Source organism: Colius striatus, chromosome 5 (assembly GCF_028858725.1).
Source record: "Colius striatus isolate bColStr4 chromosome 5, bColStr4.1.hap1, whole genome shotgun sequence".
NCBI classification, from domain to species: domain Eukaryota; kingdom Metazoa; phylum Chordata; class Aves; order Coliiformes; family Coliidae; genus Colius; species Colius striatus.
Window position 1 is genome coordinate 26578961 of NC_084763.1, and position 19359 is coordinate 26598319.

Below are 19359 nucleotides of genomic sequence, written 5' to 3' on the forward strand. Positions count from 1 at the left end.
ATTTTTGAATAGTCACTCTTAAAAGCAGCAAACTCAGCACAAAGTTATTTGTGTCAGTAAACAGAAAAACAAACGTGAAAAGCTCCCAAGAGTAAATGAAACCTTGAAGCATTGTTCAAAAATAAGCCATAAAGCAGCTCTTTGTACAACATCTTGGTTTTTTTCCTTGTAGGAGCACTGTGCAATTTATTATAAAAATATAACTTCTCCCTATTTTCTTTTAAATTCCTGGTTATGTAGTCCCTTTGGCATTATACCAAAAAGCAATTATGACTTACAAAGGACATAAATCTGCATACAAGTTCTGGTCAGTCACTTCAAGGTTGACACTTCTATGTATGTAGGTGTCTCCTGTAAATAGTTTGCCATATGAATCTAAAACTACCTGTGTACCATAAAGGCAGAACAACCTGAAAAACTCAAGTAAATTCCAAAGATTTGATGACAAATCTCAGTACAAGATTTTTTTTTTTCTTAAAAAAACATTTTGATGTCCAAAAAACCCCCCTCTATCTTTTGGCATGTAGAAACCAAAACCCTTATTTCAGGATGCCAAATATCTGTCTTTCCTGCAGAACCATAACATGTATTCATATGTAATTAAAATGTTAGTGCTTTGGAAGCCACTAAAAATAGTCCTTGCATTTTTGTTCACCTAATATTTAGTAGTGCCAACAAAAAGAGTGAAGTGACTGCAGTATGGGCAGCATAGCTACAATAATACATTTATTTGTATCACCCAAAGTGTGACTTCGCAGAAGAAATGAGAGAATAGGATCTTTGCATGATAAGTGTAGAATGTAATTCCATATTATGCAATGAAGATGTAGCAAAAGACAGGAGGATGTGAGACATTTTAGAAGAATTATGCAGGTTTGCAATAAAAGCTATCTAAACATGTTTAGTTTGCACACACTGAGTTGCTGAGTGTAGCTTTTATGTTTTCCCACGTAAATCCTGGTACTTGGATGGGTATATGTAAACAATGACAAAACCCCCGGTATTGAAACAAAAACATCCCTGTATGATTATAATGTATAACATTTCTGTTTTGAGGCACAACTATAGCTGTATATCTGTATTTCCACAGGGACTAAAACATGGGCAGGATGTCTATATACAAAAAATTATTCTGGAGTCCTCAGAAGTTCAGTCTTCCGCCTCCCTGATGCAAGAACTTCCACAATACATGTGCAACATCAAACTCAATTTCACTGTTTACTGGAAAAATGTTAATTAAACCAAAGTTTAGAAAGCTAAATTTACTCCATGAATCTGGTATGCCTTTGGAAATAAACGTGATTACAGATGCTTCTAGAGCTATCTCAGTTCCTGAGATCCTTCTGAGTACAAAGCAAGGTATCAGTAATTTCTTTGGAAGAAATGGAGAAAGGAGAGGAAATGCTCATGTTACTTTCTCAGTTTTATTATTATAAACATGGAAAATTAGAGTATCTTTGTGTTTTACACTCACGCAGATCCCCTCTTTTACCTTGTAACTGATAGAAAATTATCTTTTATATAGTGAAGACCAGTAAGATACTTTTCCTGTTCACTTAATGTCTTTCTAACAAAGACTGATCCCTCTTAAATGGCATTTCTTTCTCCAACTATAGTTTGCAAAGAAAAAAAAAAGTTGTGATTTGAAATATACCCTGCATCCTTTTATATCACCTTCCACCTCTGCTATTTGGTACAGCAATTTTAGAGACATAGAACATACATTGATTTAACTTGAGTTCAGTTGAAGGCAAACAGATATACTAGAAAATCTCAGATCCACAAAAAGACTTGCAGATTTTATTAGGGCCAGTTGTCTCACGTATTTATAAATGAAATGATAGGTAGTGAATACTTAAGTCTTCTTTAGGAATCCAATCCTTTCTTTTATAATGGCTTTGGTGTCCTCATAGATGTCTAGCCAATGCACTTAAAAGTAACCAAATAATAAAGAAACTTATCAAATGATGAATTCAGGAATTCTAACTCAATGTACCTTCAGAAAGGAATATAGTTTACATACCTGTAAAGGAAAACTATTTGTGTAAGTGGCTAAAGAAAAAGAATCAAGAAACCACAACAGAAAACAGAAAAGACTAACTAAAATCCCTTTTCCGCTTCTTCTTATTTCACTAGCATTATTCTGACCTTCATCTGTGTTTGACAGAGACATTACTTTCTGAAGACTGTACTTGAATATGGAAGCAACACCCTCATAGTCCTACAATACAATGTTATAGCTTCTTCACAAAATATCTGTATTTAGTAGTATTGTATTTAGTTTAAATCACTTATAATATCAATATGTTAGAGACAACCCAACCTGGTCGCAGTTGGACTGAAACTTTTCCTGGTGTCACTTGTGTATTTGTTTCATGGTCACTGGGTATTGTGACATGAACTGTGGGATTTTCTACGAAATCTGATTGACAGCCTCTTTTCATTAAGTTGAAAACAGTGTCACAGCGTCCCTTCTGTGTTGCATCGGCCATGAAATCCTGTTTTATAAGAGACAAAATGTACAAAACAATCTGAGTTGAAAAAAACAAATGTAAAATCTTCAAAGGAAGGAGGAAACCAAAATAGCAGTCTTTGAAACAACAAAATAGGCTACTGTAATTCCACAAATTGTAGAAAAAGTTCATGGAAGCCATATGTTTTTAACAATGGCAATGACAAAATATTTAAATTAGAAGCTAAACCTAATTGGCACAATGACTTTTTTTCTACAAAGGGCAAAACTTCTATATGAGAAAGATCTTGCACAAACTTTGGAGAAGTCACTACAAAAAAGTTCTGTGCTATGATATGACTTAGTTACAGCAATAAAGTGTCATTCATATGACATCAAACCAGGTTAGTTTTCAGAGAAATCTACTGGTAATGTTACTCAGGCTAATATCAATAAAGCAGCAGCAGTAGTCAGCTTTAGATTTTTCTAACTTGAATTTGTCTATCATCACAGATATTTAAGTTTTACCCAATGTCCAACAAAAAATCCAAATATCAGCTGGACTACGTCATCTCAATCTCCAGAAAGAGGAAGTTACATAGGTACAAGACTGGACAGTTTAAGATGTTGCCAACATAAAAAGCCCCTGTAAAAATACAAAAGTCACTAGCAGTAGGATGATCTCAGAAACAGCACATTCTTTGTCGTAGTGAAAGGGTAAAATTGCAAAAAATATGCTAACACAATCCAATGCAAAGTTCCTCCCTGACCACAAATCTGATGATTAACATCATCCTGATCATGCAAGGAAAAAAAAATGCAACATCCTTTGTACTCTTTTAAAATATTGGCCCATCCTAGCCACAGCTAGAGATCAAACAATGGAAAATCTCTGATATTCCAGAGGCAGATGGGGAAAATAACCAATCAAAAAGTGCTTACAATCGTGTATTACAGAGTAGTTATACAGACCGTGAAAAGACCAGAGAAAGCCCCTGAAAAATGAGACTCAACTGTCGTGTATCTTGTTTTCCTACCTCTGATCTATTTTTTCCATAACCTTCTTTAACATAGAGAACAAAGATAAATTTTTTATATTACTGCTATTTATTATACAGTCTTTTGGAGATTTTTTTAAATGTACAAAGAACTTGCCTACTTTTATTGTTATCAGCAACAACTGATAGATATGTAGCATTTCCTGAAGTTCACTGTGTGGGGATACAAAGTCAAGGCACCTCAAGTGTTTCACAGGAATGATTTTCTCATTAAAAACATTGTTTATATAAAGTAGGCATGGTAAGCTGAAAACTGCTCCCTAACTTTCCTCTGTAACATTTCTATCGGCACCAACATGGGTTTTACCATTCCAAAACCACGTTCAGGTACATAGATGAACCAGCTATCAAAACTTGGTCTAGGAGAGCTTGACATACTCCTGGCTTCCATGAACAACTGTCAGGATCGGCATGTGAAATTAAAGCAAGAGGAACAGAGCAGAAGTGAAATCTGGTCAGATCTGAGTGTCTAGTTAGAAGGAGACCTACTGCACCTCCATAGCACCGGAAAGCTAAGTGCTATGCTGTGATAAATACAGGTGTAACTGGATAAAACTGTGCCCTTTGTAAGACAGGACATAAGGTCATCTACATATGCCCTAAGGCTCCTCTTGGAAAATGAGTCCTCTGTGCCTTTACTGCATTACATATAAGAAAAAAATATTTTACTGTGAGGGTGACGGAGCACTGGCACAGGCTGCCTAGGGAGAGTGTGGAGTCTCCTTCCTTGGAGGTCTTCAAGACCCACCTGGACACATTCCTATGAGACCTGATCTAGGCCGACCTGCTTCTGCAAGGGCGTTGGACTAGATGATTTCTAAAGGTCCCTTCCAACCCTACCATTCTATGAGTCTATGATTCTGTTATACTTGTTTCAGACTAAGTTAATCATTCCAAGACACTGAATATCAGACAAAGTTACACAAGTGCCTTACATTCCTGATCTCTTTTTCCAGGCATACCATAGGAATTTATCTTTCTTCTCTGCTAATGAAAGCTACTACAGATAATTAGCATGTGACCTTGAAAAGCATACGAATTCGTAATTGCCAGTGATACCTTTAAATAACTTGCGTCTCTGAACTGTTTAAAATGGTCCAGTCTCAACCAAAATCCTGTAATTTTTTTTTTCTGCCAAAGTCAGAAATTGCCATATTCTTACAGTTCACATGCAATAACAATCTCAGAATAATTCTTGCTACCTAAGAGCTATCTTCTTTCATACGACTCAGAACTGATAGTTTCAGATTTCAAAATAAGAAAAAATATCCCTTTTACCATTTGTGACAGGGTCACAATATATTGTGAAGTTAAATTTAACGTCACTGTTAGTAAAATCTTTTGTTAAGTGCAATAGGTACATATGTATATAGATTTGGTCTGATATACGAGGACTTCATATAAATAACTGATAAGTAATTTTCCTTTTGAAGCCAAAAGCTGTTGAACTCTCAAAGCTACTATAAGTCTGCCAAAGTTGTCTACAAAGCAGATGGAATACATTAAGAAGTTCTCACTTTATTTTAAATGACTGCATTTTTCCAAATAAAATATCATATTTTCTCCTTTGGAAACAAAATTTATTTCACATGATTTCTCAGATTCTGTCTCCAGGGAACATTTAAAGATTTTCTTGCCATTTTTTACAGTTTAAGAGTCTTTTATCTTTATAAAGATCAGAAGCAGCTAAAATATAAAGTAAAACGTAAATAAGCAGAACGCCATACCTCTTGAGCACACCAACCACACTCTGGACCCAAAGCAAGACACTTTGTACATGTCACTGCATTTGAAGTGGCACATCTGTTTTCCGCTGCAATGAAACATAAAACCAAACATCCATGATTTATGATGATATGTGGGAATTGTAAAATATCTAATTTTAAAACAAGATTTCAGAAATTACTTCACCAGATTAAGAGTGATGACAATGTATCCAAACAGAAGTAAAACAGAATAAAGGCAATCCCATGAGGGAATACTTGCAGCATTTTTTTTTAATCTACAGTCTAGAACTATATGTACAGATTGACTAAACTCCATACTCAAGGCCAAACTTTTAGAATTCCAATTTAGAATAATACTGAAGTGAAAGCTTATCTTTGGCATGTACCTTGCTGTTTTAGTGCCTAACAGAAAATATCTACCAGGTACCTTATCTCTCATAGGCATTTTCCTTTTAAATCATTTACAATTGACTGAATTATTCATTATTCACTCTGCATGGAACCCAAAATATTTTCTCACTTTCTATAAATATTTCCCCTTGGCATTTTATGGAATGAACAGTTTCCCAGAAGAGGCAGATCCTTTTTTTCTTTCAGAAGCGAATAAAATTTTTTCAACATTACCTATGTCAGAGATTGAAGACACATAATTCTGCACTAACAACTGCAAAAATTGTACCTGCGAATAGGTTTACCTGGAAAGCCCTTTATATCCCTGTCACAGCTTTATTATAAAGGTCACTGCTTAAGTTAGTGCTCTCTGCTAGGAAACATTAGCAGTTGGAATTGAGAAGAAGAGACAGCTTTTTCAAGGGACTTGGTCAGCTGAACTTGAATGTCAGCATTAGCGTACCCTTTCAGAACTTTCAGCACAAGGCTCAGACCAGTGTGCCTCTACACGAGACAGAACTCACCTGCCAAGAGCTATGAGGAAGGCACGTGACTCCTCAGTGCACAGCACAATAGTAGTGCTGTTTAACAACACTGCTTGGTGGCATATTCAGCATAGGATATTAGAAAAATATACTGGAAACAAAATAAAATTAATTACTTCATGTTGGAAAGGCTACATGTCTTAATTGGTCCATTGTGATAATTACGTATCATCTTAACAAAATAGTTTGAAGAAAGGTTTGTGTTTCATCAAAAGTTTTGAGTACCTATACTGTCTCTCAGGTGATTTCTTTCCAACCTGCAATAATGCAAACCATCTCTCTTTTCAGAGTGATGAAAGTAACTTCTCACAGTGAAAATCTGTATTAGTAAAACATGTACTAAAAGATTTTTTCTTTTTTTTTTTTTTTATTTAACTGATTTCAGCTATGGATACAAAGATGAGATCCTGTATCATATGACCAGCTAGTCCTCAATAGGTCACTTTGAGTAACTGATGCTCCAAGGAACTAATCATAGTTTGAGACTTACTAGTCTCAACAACATATATACCGTTATCAGTATTAACACGATACAAAAGCCTAATATAGCGCAATGGCAGCATTATACTGATAACATATAGGATAGTGGCAATTTCATTAATTTCAATGCTCAGACCTATATTTCTATTTCAAATAAGCTGCTGCTGACAATATTTTTAAGGCAGGCAACGTTAGAAAAGAAACGTATACAAAAGGGAGAGAAACTCTTATAGATATGACAGGAACACTAAGCTGAAAAGTAGTCCAATAAGGTGCTAAAACAGAGGGAAAACTGATTAAAGAGTAGGAGATGTGTGCAGGGAAAAATAAAGGAGGAGTCACCAAAGTGAGAGAAAAGAACAAGATGAAATACAAAAGATTTCTATTTGTTTGTTATAAAAACAAATACAGCAAGTTTGACTTGGATGTGAAATGGCAGTAAGTTCAATCAGCATTGACACCATAAAATTTCTTAGCATTTATAAGAAGAACATCACTTTATGTTCTGCAGACTGAAAAAGCCGACCTGGAGGCCACAGTAAAAGCTACCAACAACTGCAGGAGAGTATGAGGATTCTAGGTAGGTGCCAACATGCACAGGGTTATAGAGCTTGCCACAGATGCCTTTCTAGACAGTATTGATAAAGCAGAAAGACACACAATGAAAAGTTGTTGAAGGAGTAAAGGAAGTAATTTATTTTGGCACAGAAACATCACTCCTATATTCAGCTGGATACCAAAGACAGCAGAGATGAAAGGCATTACAAGCAAAAAGAGAGTAAAGTGATGGATTCAGTAAAAGTGTCAAAGGACAAGGAAAGATAAGAATTCCTGATGTGCAACATAACTGTGTTAATATCACCATGGGACAAATCAAGGAGGAGCTGAACTTTGAAGTTACCAGTCATGTAACATCTACCATAAGAGACAGAGATGTTCTGGTAAAAATAAATAGCTGACAGGAAGAAACAAGAGACCTGTGTATCTAATTACACAGATAAGGAATAAACCAAACTAATTCCTGGTCATCATAATCATTAAATCAAAGTAAATCAAACTATAGATTTGGCCTAATTAATTTCCTGCAGTAATTTCTGAGTCTCCCTTCTTAAAATGCATAATCCTACCTGCATAACACACATTTCCCAAAACTAAATGCCATTGACCATGTAATAAAAAATTAATGCCTTGCTGTAATGTGCACTGAAAAAAAACCCCCCAATAGCACGTACCTATGTCTGGAACAACTGTACCATATTTCCAGATGCACCAAAAAACTGACTGAAAATTAATTGTCCTTTTTCTTTTTTTTTTGGTATGGTTAGTTTAGGTACTGAACCTACTGATGCTTGATTTCGTTTATTAATACAACTTATGTGGTAAAATAATGGTGGAGAGGTGGGGGGGAAGAGTGTGTCTTTCTAAACTGCTAAGGCACAAGAAAAGATCTTAAAATGCACTTTGTGTTTTCAGTGTGATCGTGGCAGACCAAATGCTTTAACAAATGAGATATACAGTGTTCCTGGATGCATATCTTCTTGCTGATAACTGTCCAGTTTCAAGAGCCCCATTTTCACAACATGAAGTCATGGATTGGCAATTGACAACCTTGGTACCATTGGCTCAAAAAGACGATTTTTTTTGACTAAAGAGAAACTTGAAGAAGGCTTATTAATGACTGAGACATATTCTGGCTATGCCACTACTGTAGTTCCCAAGTACATAGCCCCTTACTGCAGTAACATTTATGTACATGCTTTCATTCACCAAATATTTATTATTTAGTTATAAGCCTACTCTAAAGCCATAACTGATTTAGTATAAACCTCTCAGTTTCTTCTAGAAGTCATATGCTAAAGCAAGAAACATTTTGTAATGAGTTGGCTGAAAAAAAGAACTGAGATTTTTCCTGCCACTTCACCAAAAACAGAGTCCAGACAAGACTGAGTTACTGTTCAGCCAAAGCTAAGGGCAAGTTTCTACTGGCTTAGTTCTAACTGATGTATGCCAAAAGGTATTTTCAACAAGGGCCAAATTTTGTGCCGGGAACTGAACAGGCATATGCACATAATAAAAAGTGAGTGCAGCAGGTTAAACTGCACTTTTCCATCCTGCTTCACAAAACATAACCATGCTCCAACAACTGCAGCTATTTTCAGTGATTACAAGTATGGCAAGCCTAAACTCTCAGCAACGAGAAGGATCAAGGCAAGACAAATATAATTTATGCTATAATCATATCTGGCCTCCCTATTATGAAAATAACTTCACCATGATCACGGTATTTATCTCAGAGATGGAATAACAATAATGTACACTGGCATTTGAGAGAAGATGTTAAACAGACAGCACTTTGTTCAAGTACAGCCAAGAATTCAGATTTATAACAACTCCACTGTTGGTACATGTTTGTGCTGTTTTAGGAGGGTGTACCATTTGCTTTCTTAAATGAGAAAGCCAAAATATAACTAGCAGCTTATGTTCCCTGATCATGGTCCTCAGATTGTTGAACACTACTTAAGGCAAGAATATATGAACTTATCTAGCCTCTACAGAACTTTCCTCCTTAAATTCTGTAACCAGTCTTGTTCTAGAGCAGCAATCACCCAAGGCTGTTCATTTCCACAGATAATGTGGCCTCCAACAACTTCTGTGTAACATTACTTGAAAGTTGCAGCTTTTATGCAGTGTATTGCAGCTATCTTCACCTTTTTGTGTCCCTTCAGGAGCTACACATGACTCCTGCAGAGGTCACAGGCAGTAACAGCTCAATTCACTTTGGCTGAATGTGCAGATACAATGAAAAGCATTGTAAAAATGTTAGAGATGGATTTTTCCCCATGATTATTGTCTCTGATGCTTACTTGCTCAGATTACAAGTTAAAAATGAGTGCCTGTACTTTAACTGCCAATCCTAAAACCTAATCCTGGAATTACGGTCCTGTCATCCTTGCCTCCCCCTTTTCCAAACAAGCAATAAGTCTCTTGACCCTTTGTGTACAATGCCATGCTTTTAAAGATGCACTTTGTCATTTTTATCAAAAGGGTTACAAGGTGCACCTCAGAATCAGCTTTAAGAGGTTCTCACCCCTGCCCAGAAAAGGAGATTTCAACTTGAAAACTGTACACCTATTATGCCTTATAATAAATTCCTAGGATTACTTGAGGAAAAAAATAACAGACAGCTTTTCCTCTCTTTCCTTTTTTTTCTATTACATATTGGATTTGTTAATTGGTTTCACTTCTCTATTAATAGTTGCCCGCTTTAGTTTCACTATTCAGACAAAGGCTAAACTGCATGCTGATTTTAAAATATCCTTTACCACCAAGAGAAATAGCAGTAAACTGAAGCTCAGCAAGTAAGAGAGACATGTGTTTGCTAAGAAAAATGACATGTAAAAGAAAGGTGCAAAACCATGACTGGTATTGTTAAATCCTGAACCTGAGAAAAAAACTTATGTAAACATGGCAACTGAGTAAAAATAATTATTAAAAAGAAATATTTACAAAGTCAAATGTTAAAGTGTTCCTAAAAAGAAAAACGGAGTATACTGAAAGAGATAAAGCATAATGTGGTTATAGAGAAGATAAAAGATATAAGGCATATATAAAAAGTACACATGCATATTGGGATAAACAAAGTGAAAAGTATCACTAGCAACCAAGTCTTGATGACTGATATAAGCTCCCATTCCCAACTCTGCCAACATCCTCTTGAGACTTTGGGGGTTTCCAAATGAGCATATGCACACAGTAGCCTGTGAATATAAGGGACATTACTGACAGTGACATGAATGATACTAAAGGCCATCAAAATGCAATGTAATGCAGCAGTTTGCCTCACTGTCACCATCCCTGAAGGAACGTTAAAAGACACGTAGATGTAGTGCTTAGGGACGTGGTTTAGTAGTGGATATGAGAGTGCTAGGTTAATGGTTGGACTTGGTGATCTTAAAGGTCTTTCCCAACCTAAATGATTCTGTGATTCTTCGATTTTATGAGAATTCATGCCTTTGAAAACTGTCCAGCAAAACAACCAAGATAGTCCTTTGCACATTGTGCAAACTCTGCGTGACATGACTTAAGAGAACTGCTAGATATCAGCCAAGCAAGGCGAAGGCAAATGGGGAAGAGGAAAAGGGGGAGATCTTCTATTGACACAGAATTAGGAAAGCTCTGGAAGAAAAGGACAGTTGTAGTGGATGCTGGAGGTCAGACAATGTATCACGTCTGCTGCGTAATGGCATACGGAGATGGAGTTCCCAAGCAGTGTAAGGACACTTCAATAATTGAGAAATGACAGAGATAGCAGGCTTCAAGGAGGGACTCCTGACACCTCTCTGGGAATACATGTGTCTGTCTTAGCCACACCTCTCTGAAAAGGTCCATCATTTAGATGAATGTTGCACATCATTCAAGAGGAAAACTTAACAGAAGGCTCATAGATGCATATGAACAAATTTTTTTCATGTGTTGATTTAGAGGATCTTTTTATTTTGTCATAGGCATACATATAGCAGCATTTTGGAAAAGGTACTACCCAAAATAGCTACTGGTATAGCAGTCAGGACTCACAAACACAGCATTCAAACCACAGTCTCAAACATGACCTTGACTGTGACAGATCTATTGACTACTCCAGACTGACTTTGTTCTCAAGCTGCAATACAGAATGAAAACAAGCAATGCAACCTTGAAATTTTTCACAACACAATTTTTGTTTCTCTGTCAACTTTACTTGCAGCCTCCTCTTTCTATGAAACTTCCTCCTTCTATGGGAGACAGTTAAATTTTGTTGATGCAATTCATACTTGCAAAGAATGAGTGAAAGACTACTGGGCTTCAGAAATCAACCAATTCAGTCTCTTGCAAATAAAAACATACAGGACAATTTACTGTGATTATATCATTAGAATAGAATAATTTCCCACAGCCATTAGCTTTTATGGCACAGGTTTAATTGTCCTGTTGGTACAGCTTTTGCACCAATACAAATTCAAAGCATATGGAACCAGAGAGCTTAAACCTTTTTTTATTAAATCCCTTGATTTAAAGGGAACTTCAGGATGTGTGGAGCTGTGTCAATTCCCTTGTTTCCTAGAATGGAATATGGGCATAGGAATCATTCTACTTTAGCAATTTCCAGCTCCTAGAAGCTCCCTTGGAGTTGGTTGGCTTGGATACAGTCATGCTGCTCAAGCGAAGCCTGGAATGGCTACTGCTGTATTTCACTGCTAATGTAATTCTTGTGTAATAGTAAGCATTGCTAGAAGTTATTCAACCTTGAATAAAAGACAAGCCCTAGCTGTTTATTCCACCACCTTCTGTAGGTCCACCTTCCTCAAACCAGGCCCTCAAACCTAAGTCACTTCCCTAATCTACCAGCTTATTGCATATCTAGTCTTCACCAAATTGTTGCTTTCTGCCCTGTAAAAACACTACCTTTTCCTGGCACTGCACCTTCATTCACAAACCCAGAAGCAGAGCAGAAGATGGACAACAGCTCAGAGCTATTTCTTCCCACGGAAAGTCACCACAGACCACCTGACCCACAGGTTCTTAGTCCATAGCAATGCAAACAGCTCAATTTGCTTACTTTACCTGCATACATTGTGAATTGGAACAAACCTATTCTGCATTTCAGGCTGTAAATCTCAAAGCTGAAAAACTAACAGAACAAGTCTGTCAATTGTGAACACAAAATGATAATCAGATTGTACTTCCACAGAAGCGCTTCCCAAAACAACCCAAAAGCCCTGAATGAAAATTGTGCAGATGTATACATTAGGAAGACATATTAGGAAATGTTAAACACATAATACATAGTTTGCACTCACAATGAAAAAACCTCAAGAATATTAAATAAAAGCTAAGACTGGTATCAGAGAGGACTTAAGGACTTGTAGTACAAAATGCACAACCTTGGGAGGAACTTTTATTCAGCAGGATGATATAAAAAATGTATTGCCTTCTGGAATACAAAGCGTTTGGTATTTATCATTTCAGTAATCTGCTTTTCATTCGGGTTTTCAATCTGCAAACACAGTTACTTGCCCTGAGACAAGTGGAATGTGGTAAAATCTTTTTTTGATTTTCTTTTAAATTATTTTTGTTACTTTTATACTCGTTGAATGCAAAAACAGTTAGATGTCACACTTTGTGTGATAACACAGCACAAAATAATCTTTATATCCTGTTTGATGATTAACAGTTGAATTCAAAGTCCTTCAAAGGTAAGTTAAAATATAATGCTTTTGCTGAATAAAAATTAAATAAACACAAAGATCTAAGAGAATACTAAGAAACTAAGTTTCTCAAATAGGAGACACATACATTGTTCACAAACCAAAAATCCAACCATACCTGACTAGAAACAGACACTGGCCAATCTCCATTTTAGGTTTATATAAGCCTGATAGGTTTTTATAATTTGGAGTGAAGATTACACAAAACATGGCTGCAAGCTATAAAATATGCAGACTCCTCACATACTAACTGTAACTACCTGTGCACGCATACTATTTAAATGCAAGCTTCTGCAAATAGGTATTCACATATGTGTATCCTCTGCAGGCACAGTTTAAATGCTCTGGAAGGAACGATCTTTGAACACGCGAACTCAAGACTTTTAAACAGGTAGTGGTTTATTTAATGCTGTGAAGTAATGCTACGTTTTTGACAGCAAAATGCAATTCAACAGTTTTGTATAGATGGAAAGAGCATGTTTGCTGATGTTATTAGCTTTATCTAGGTAATTCCACATCATTCATGCCAGAGTGTAAGTTGTCTCAATTTTTCTTATTTCCTGGAAGCCCTATTTCTACAAGATGGCATCTTAGTTCAGCTTTCCAGCAAGAAGCGTCCATCTGAGAAAAGCAAGTTGTCCTCAGCACAGTACTAACCTCTGTCACCTTGCAGAAGAGAAATGCAAATAAATTGTACTCTTAAGTACAGTAGAACAAATGCAATAATTCTCCTGAACATCGAGAAGGAACGGAATTTATTTTGGAAAGGGCAGTTATTGGTTTAATCAGACTTGGCCTACTTTTGTGATGCCACCATACATCATGCAGTTGTATTCATAACACAGCTATAACAATAGTAAAATACCAAAAATACTTCCACTTTCAAGATATGAACCCAGTGAAATACTGCTGCTAACAACTCCCAAGTCAGTGGGCAGAGAAGGAGTCTGAAGAAAAATAAAGATCCAGCATCCAGAAACATCTTTTCACCTGCCTGAAGCCACAGAAATTTCCTCCCCTAATAATTATTGTTAAAATCTGTCTTATTATCTTTTAATAAGTACTTCAGACTCATTGCAGCCACTGTGGGTAACAGCAGGCAGAAATCACCGCAGGCATATGACAATGAAGTCATGGGAAGCATAGAAATGTATGAAGAAAAAAGTCAATTATGAGCTTTGCAAACTTTTTAATTTAGGCAAATATAGTCTCAGCCAGAAGTTGCCTTTTTGGCAGCTTTCTAATGCTGTAAATTCCGATCATCCTGAAACATTTTGCTCAAGGGGTTATTCTTGTTCTGCCATCAGAACAAGGGAGAATCTTGAATGGCTGGCTAGAAGCTTACTTTTCTTCTTGAATAAAGGTTGCATTGCAGTGGACAGTGAACTAATTCATTGGAGCCCTATTTCCTTCCCAAAAGCTAAGCTAAATAGCTCAAGTCCATTTATGTAAACTGCCAAAGTAAAAAAAAAAAAAAAAAAATCTTTTAATAAAGTTTAAGTGCCTACTGAAGAATAAAAGACCATATCCTACTTTGTCCATCATAAATTATGTCTATTTATGCAGATCAGAAAGAAGTATTACATCTTTCCACAGGTTAGAAAGAAGTTAGCAATTAGTAATGGACACATAGGAGCTTTGAAGACAGATTTTGCTGACAAGGATGTACATAGAAAGAGAAACACCAAGGCCTTAAGAAATTGATTTAAAAACCACAAAAAGTTTATTAACACCCAGGAACAGGTGCTGTTTTCCAATTCTGTTTTTAATATGTTCAACTTGACAAGCCAGATTTGTACTAGGACATCTGTACTACTAGTTACAGTAAAACCACAGGATAGTTCACATATATGACTCTTGAAAACAGAATATATGATTATAGTGTCATTAATGTATTTTAAGAACACTGAGCAAACTTTAAAGCTCAGTACACAAAGCCATTTCACTTGTCCTTCTTACCCTGACAGAACTCATTAAATCCATATCACTGCCTAAGACACACTTATCCTGATCCTGAAAAATGTGGTTTTGCTATATGCAGTTTTAAAAATGCACACTGATGATAATGATAAAATAAATCATGTCTGTAGTGTTTTTACAATAAGGCTAGTATTTCTTATGTCAAGTCTATTCTGAAGAAGTGAGATCCCTAGCTTCTAACTAAGGACTTACTTCCCAAAATAATTATGATAAATCTAACTATCTGAAAAAGTCTTGATTAATATCAGCGGCCCATGTCAACTGTCAGTTGCAGTTCTAGTCCTTGAAAGTTTAAGGACCAGAAAAGAAGCTACTGCTTCTTCAAACTGTTATACAGAGTATTCCTGCTGCATACAATCTTCAGGCTGCTGTCAAAATACAGAGTATTCCTGCTGCATACAATCTTCAGGCTGCTGTCAAAACTTCTATCAGCATGTCCTAAATGACATAGGAGCAACCTTCTCAGAGCACCAAGAGTACGGTTATTGCTCTTCTAGTTAGTGAACTGCCCATCTTCTCTTTTTTTCCTAGTCTCAGCCCACCTCAAGTATCTGTATTGTAAATCCTGTACATATGACCATCACTATCATTCAACTTTCAAAAAAACATAAACTAAAAAAAAATCTACCACATAAAATGCTTGGAGAGACATGAAATTGAAACAGACTATGAGAAATGTACAATTTGCAAAGTAAATTTATGCATGCCATTGGCACATTATGCTTCTTGGGCAATGTGCAGATGAGCAAACTTCCCCCTTACTGCTCCTCAGAACTGCAACTACAGCTTTCTCAAACACCCAGGTTGGCTTTCCAAAGATGGTACAATACCCCTAGGGAGCAGATCACCCATGCAGACTCAGGAAATTAAAAACAGGTTTTTGGATTGTTTTAAGCCTTAGGAAAAGCAGAACTCTCTCAGTGCTGAGTACCCCATACAACACATCTTCTTGCACTGAGCCCCTGAAGGAAGTGGGTCAGCACAGCAGAGAAATCAACAAATAGGCACTAGTTCAAGCTATCATTTATTTCAGACTTGTGTGTGTGTGTGTGCAGGGACATTTCCTGACCACTCTCTTCAAGAACAGTTCTTCCATGAGTGGTTTGAATGACTTTTCCTATTCCTTTGAGAAGTAACACAGTAATGATCTATGAAACTTTTCAATTAGAGAGAACTCCCTTGAGAATCTGATGTGACAAGATGGGCAAAACACCAAAGATCCAGATGAGGGAACATTAATGAATCTATTTGACAGCCAAAGTCATGCTATTGAAATAAACCAATTAATAGTTGCCCCTGCCATGATCACAGATCCTCTGCTTTCCTAAAATATGTAACTGGTCTTTCTGAATGATACCCTAAAGAAGACTGAAAGTATCAACTTTTAAAGGGCCAAAAAATTTGTCATCCATTGCTATGTATCAGAATTGTTGTGTGATTGTTCTCCAACTCTTAAATTAGGGATAAAGTTTTTTAGGCCATGCCATCCCTGTGTGCACATAAGAAGAAAACTCTGTTTACTTGAGCTTCATACGGGAATGACTATGTAAGTAGTTCTGAAAGCACCGAATACCTTAGTTTTCAAATTTTAAAACACATTAAAATGGTTTTTGAGGCACTGGTGAAATTTGAATCAATGTTCCCTGTTATCCTTGACCAATCTGCCATTCTTCAGTATTTATGTCCTTCATATATTCCATGTGCTTACACAGCACATAAAAAAGTTTCAACAGCTTAAGTTTCTGAACAACGCAAGGAAACTCTCTCCACTAAAGTGAGCACTTAACTGGTTAACACAATGCATACACATGCTTTTACTGGAGAATTCAGTTTTTATTCAGTTCACTGGTTTACATCTTTAGGAGTCTGTCAGGTTTCAGTGTTCAAACACAATTTTGGGATCTGTAGAAAATGCTATGGACCTTGTTCCATTCTTATGTCAGATATTTGTTTCAGTTGGCTTAGTGAACTGCAAATTTCCTTTGGTGCGACTTACTGAACAAGTGACCCTTTGTAGAAAGCATCAACACTAACCTTTTTATCTGAGCTTACAGAACCTTTAATTTGAGACTTGCAACTTTACAGTGTTGTGAGATTTCCTTTTATGCTCCTCATAACTCCAATGCTGGGGTCAAATTCTACCTTTACTTATCTCCAAGCAGTAACTCACAATTGAAACTGTAGTTTGCAGAACTAACAACTCAGGTAGTATAAAACTGCCCATCTTTCAATTAGAAAAGTCACAAATGCTCCAAAAAGAATTAATAAACTTGAGTTTCAGGTACATTTCATATTAATGGCAGTTTCTTTTAGATCTGGATATTCTACAGATATGCAGGTTCAGACAACTCTGCACACATATAAACTGAACTTGCTCATGGCATGGGAACAGCATGATGCTCAAGCACAGCACTGTCAAGGCAGAAGCAAAGAGGAGTGGCTGCTTCAATAAAGCTGGGCTGCCAAGTAGCTGTACATGGAGCAGCTGGCCAGTCTCCCTCAGAGCTGCCTGCAAAAGTTCAAATAATCCAGGTGGTGCTGCGCTGGCTGATAGAGCTATCACAACCAAAAGTAAAGAGCACACAATAACAACGAAAAATTTCATGTGTTCATTCACAGAAAAACAAATCAAAACACTCTTCTTGCTTCAACTGTGGTTCTAGCCTGTAAAGTGATTATGTATGAAGGAAAGAATTCAGTGTGACTTTCAGCTTTCACAAATTAGTAGAGGTTTCAAATGAAGAGGAAAAAACAAGGTCTGAGCTACAGTCTGCCCAATGTGGGAGCTATTGTCACAATAAACACATAACCCATGAAGCACAACAAAGCGAGAAAGCATCTTTTGGCACAAAAGCCCCATGCAGTCTTTCCCTGTCGCATTCTGTTCCGATGCATTATTTGCACTAGAATGTACACAGAAGTTACAGTCATGAGCAGGCACAATACTGCACTGAGGCACAGAGCTATCCTTGCCATAAAGTTTCAATTAGCCTTTCAATTAAATTACACTGCATAAGAATGAATCTGGGATACTAAATACAAGTTGTCATGTTTCTTAAGAAATTTAATAATATTGTATTTTATTCTTCCTATTGACATTTAGTTTGGTTTTTAATTCAAAATATGAAGCCAAAAAAGCAAAATAAATTATGTTATGAAAGTCAATGAATTCATCCATCACTTATAGTAGTAGTGGGCAAATCCAACTCAACTAGGCATGAATTTGTCACATATGCACTAAGGAACTTAAAATACATTGTTCCCATTGTAAAATTTACTTTTAAGAGGTTACACGTTAACATTTAAAATTAACTCCAGGCTTAAACTTGGAATATTTATTCCAGAAGGGGGAAGAAAAACAGAAAAGGTGATTGAAAATTTGATCTGCTTTTCTGACTACTAGTTAAAGAAGATTCTTTGTGAAATACTTGACTAACCTGTTAGCTCTGTCTGGGAACTGCTGTAGGATGTAAAGTACAGTTGCACAGACATTTCTCAGTCTGCACACAGCAAAACTCATGCCAAGGGGTTTGGGAAGCCCTTCCAGAATTTGAGGGGTCAATCACATTTACCAGAGCCTTTGCCACCATCCGTTCCATAACTACCAGGGAACTGTCAGCATATACATTACCTCAAGGCAAAGGGAAGATAATTTCCCTGTAACTCTATCGAGTTTAAATCCTGTCACTAAATGCCATATAAACGTTGTAAAAACAAGTATTTTCATCCGCAGTTCGTGATGCCCCGGAGCTGTCTGTGTGCCGCTCCCAGGAGGCTTGCAGAGGGTGACCGGGCACTTCAGTACCCACAGCACCCTGGAGCGACACACGCCCTGTGGGTTCCCCACGCTACCGGGGAGCTGCCTTGACTCCGTAAAGGCTGGACGTTCCCAGGACGGGCGAGTAAATCATGGGCTCTCATTAGCATTCTTGAGGCAGTGACCCGTCCAGGCTCTCCCCGGAGGTAGCCGCCGACTGCCAGCCGAGATGTCCGGGGCTGCGCCCCGAGGGCAGCTGCTGAGCATGCCCTCCGCGCACGCACGGCCCCCGCGCCAAAACCAACCCCGGCCCCAACCAGCCACGGAGCACGGCGAGCAGCCCGAGGGGCTCGGCAACTTACGGCGCTGGCAGAGTCCCGGCACGGCCGCCAGAAGCCGGGCCGCCCCCAGGAGGGGTCCGGGGCCGCGCTGGCACTTGGGCACGGTGACAATCCCCGCGGTAAGGCACGCCAGCAGCGGCACCCACATCATGCGCCGCGGCCGGCACCGCTCCCTTGCCCTCTCCTCGGGGCCGCGTTTCGGCGCCGCGGCGCCTTCAGTCCCGGCCCCCGCGGGGGCGGCGGCGGCGACGGCGGCGGGGCCGGGGGAGGGGCGGCGGCAAGCCCGGCACAGGTAGGGTGCGCGGCGGGGCGGGCGCGGGCCGCCGCATCTCAGGGGCAGCGCCCGCCGCGCCCCCGCGCTCCGGGAGGGGCGGCCCTGCGGCG

At 38.0% G+C, this 19359-nt stretch overlaps 1 protein-coding gene across 2 annotated transcripts in view; it reads right to left on the bottom strand.

Moving 5' to 3' along the window:
* ITGB8 (integrin subunit beta 8) overlaps positions 1 to 19157 on the bottom strand; it is a 46842-nt gene extending 27685 nt beyond the window's left edge. For both annotated transcript variants that reach the window (XM_061997170.1, XM_061997168.1), the window contains exons 1-3: positions 18997 to 19157; positions 5238 to 5323; positions 2324 to 2498 (exon numbers count right to left, since the gene is read on the bottom strand). In XM_061997170.1, coding sequence (XP_061853154.1) covers positions 2324 to 2498; positions 5238 to 5323; positions 18997 to 19126 — 391 coding nt within the window. In that variant the 5' untranslated portion in view covers positions 19127 to 19157. The remainder of the gene's footprint in view (positions 1 to 2323; positions 2499 to 5237; positions 5324 to 18996) is intronic.
* Positions 19158 to 19359: the final 202 nt, after the last annotated feature.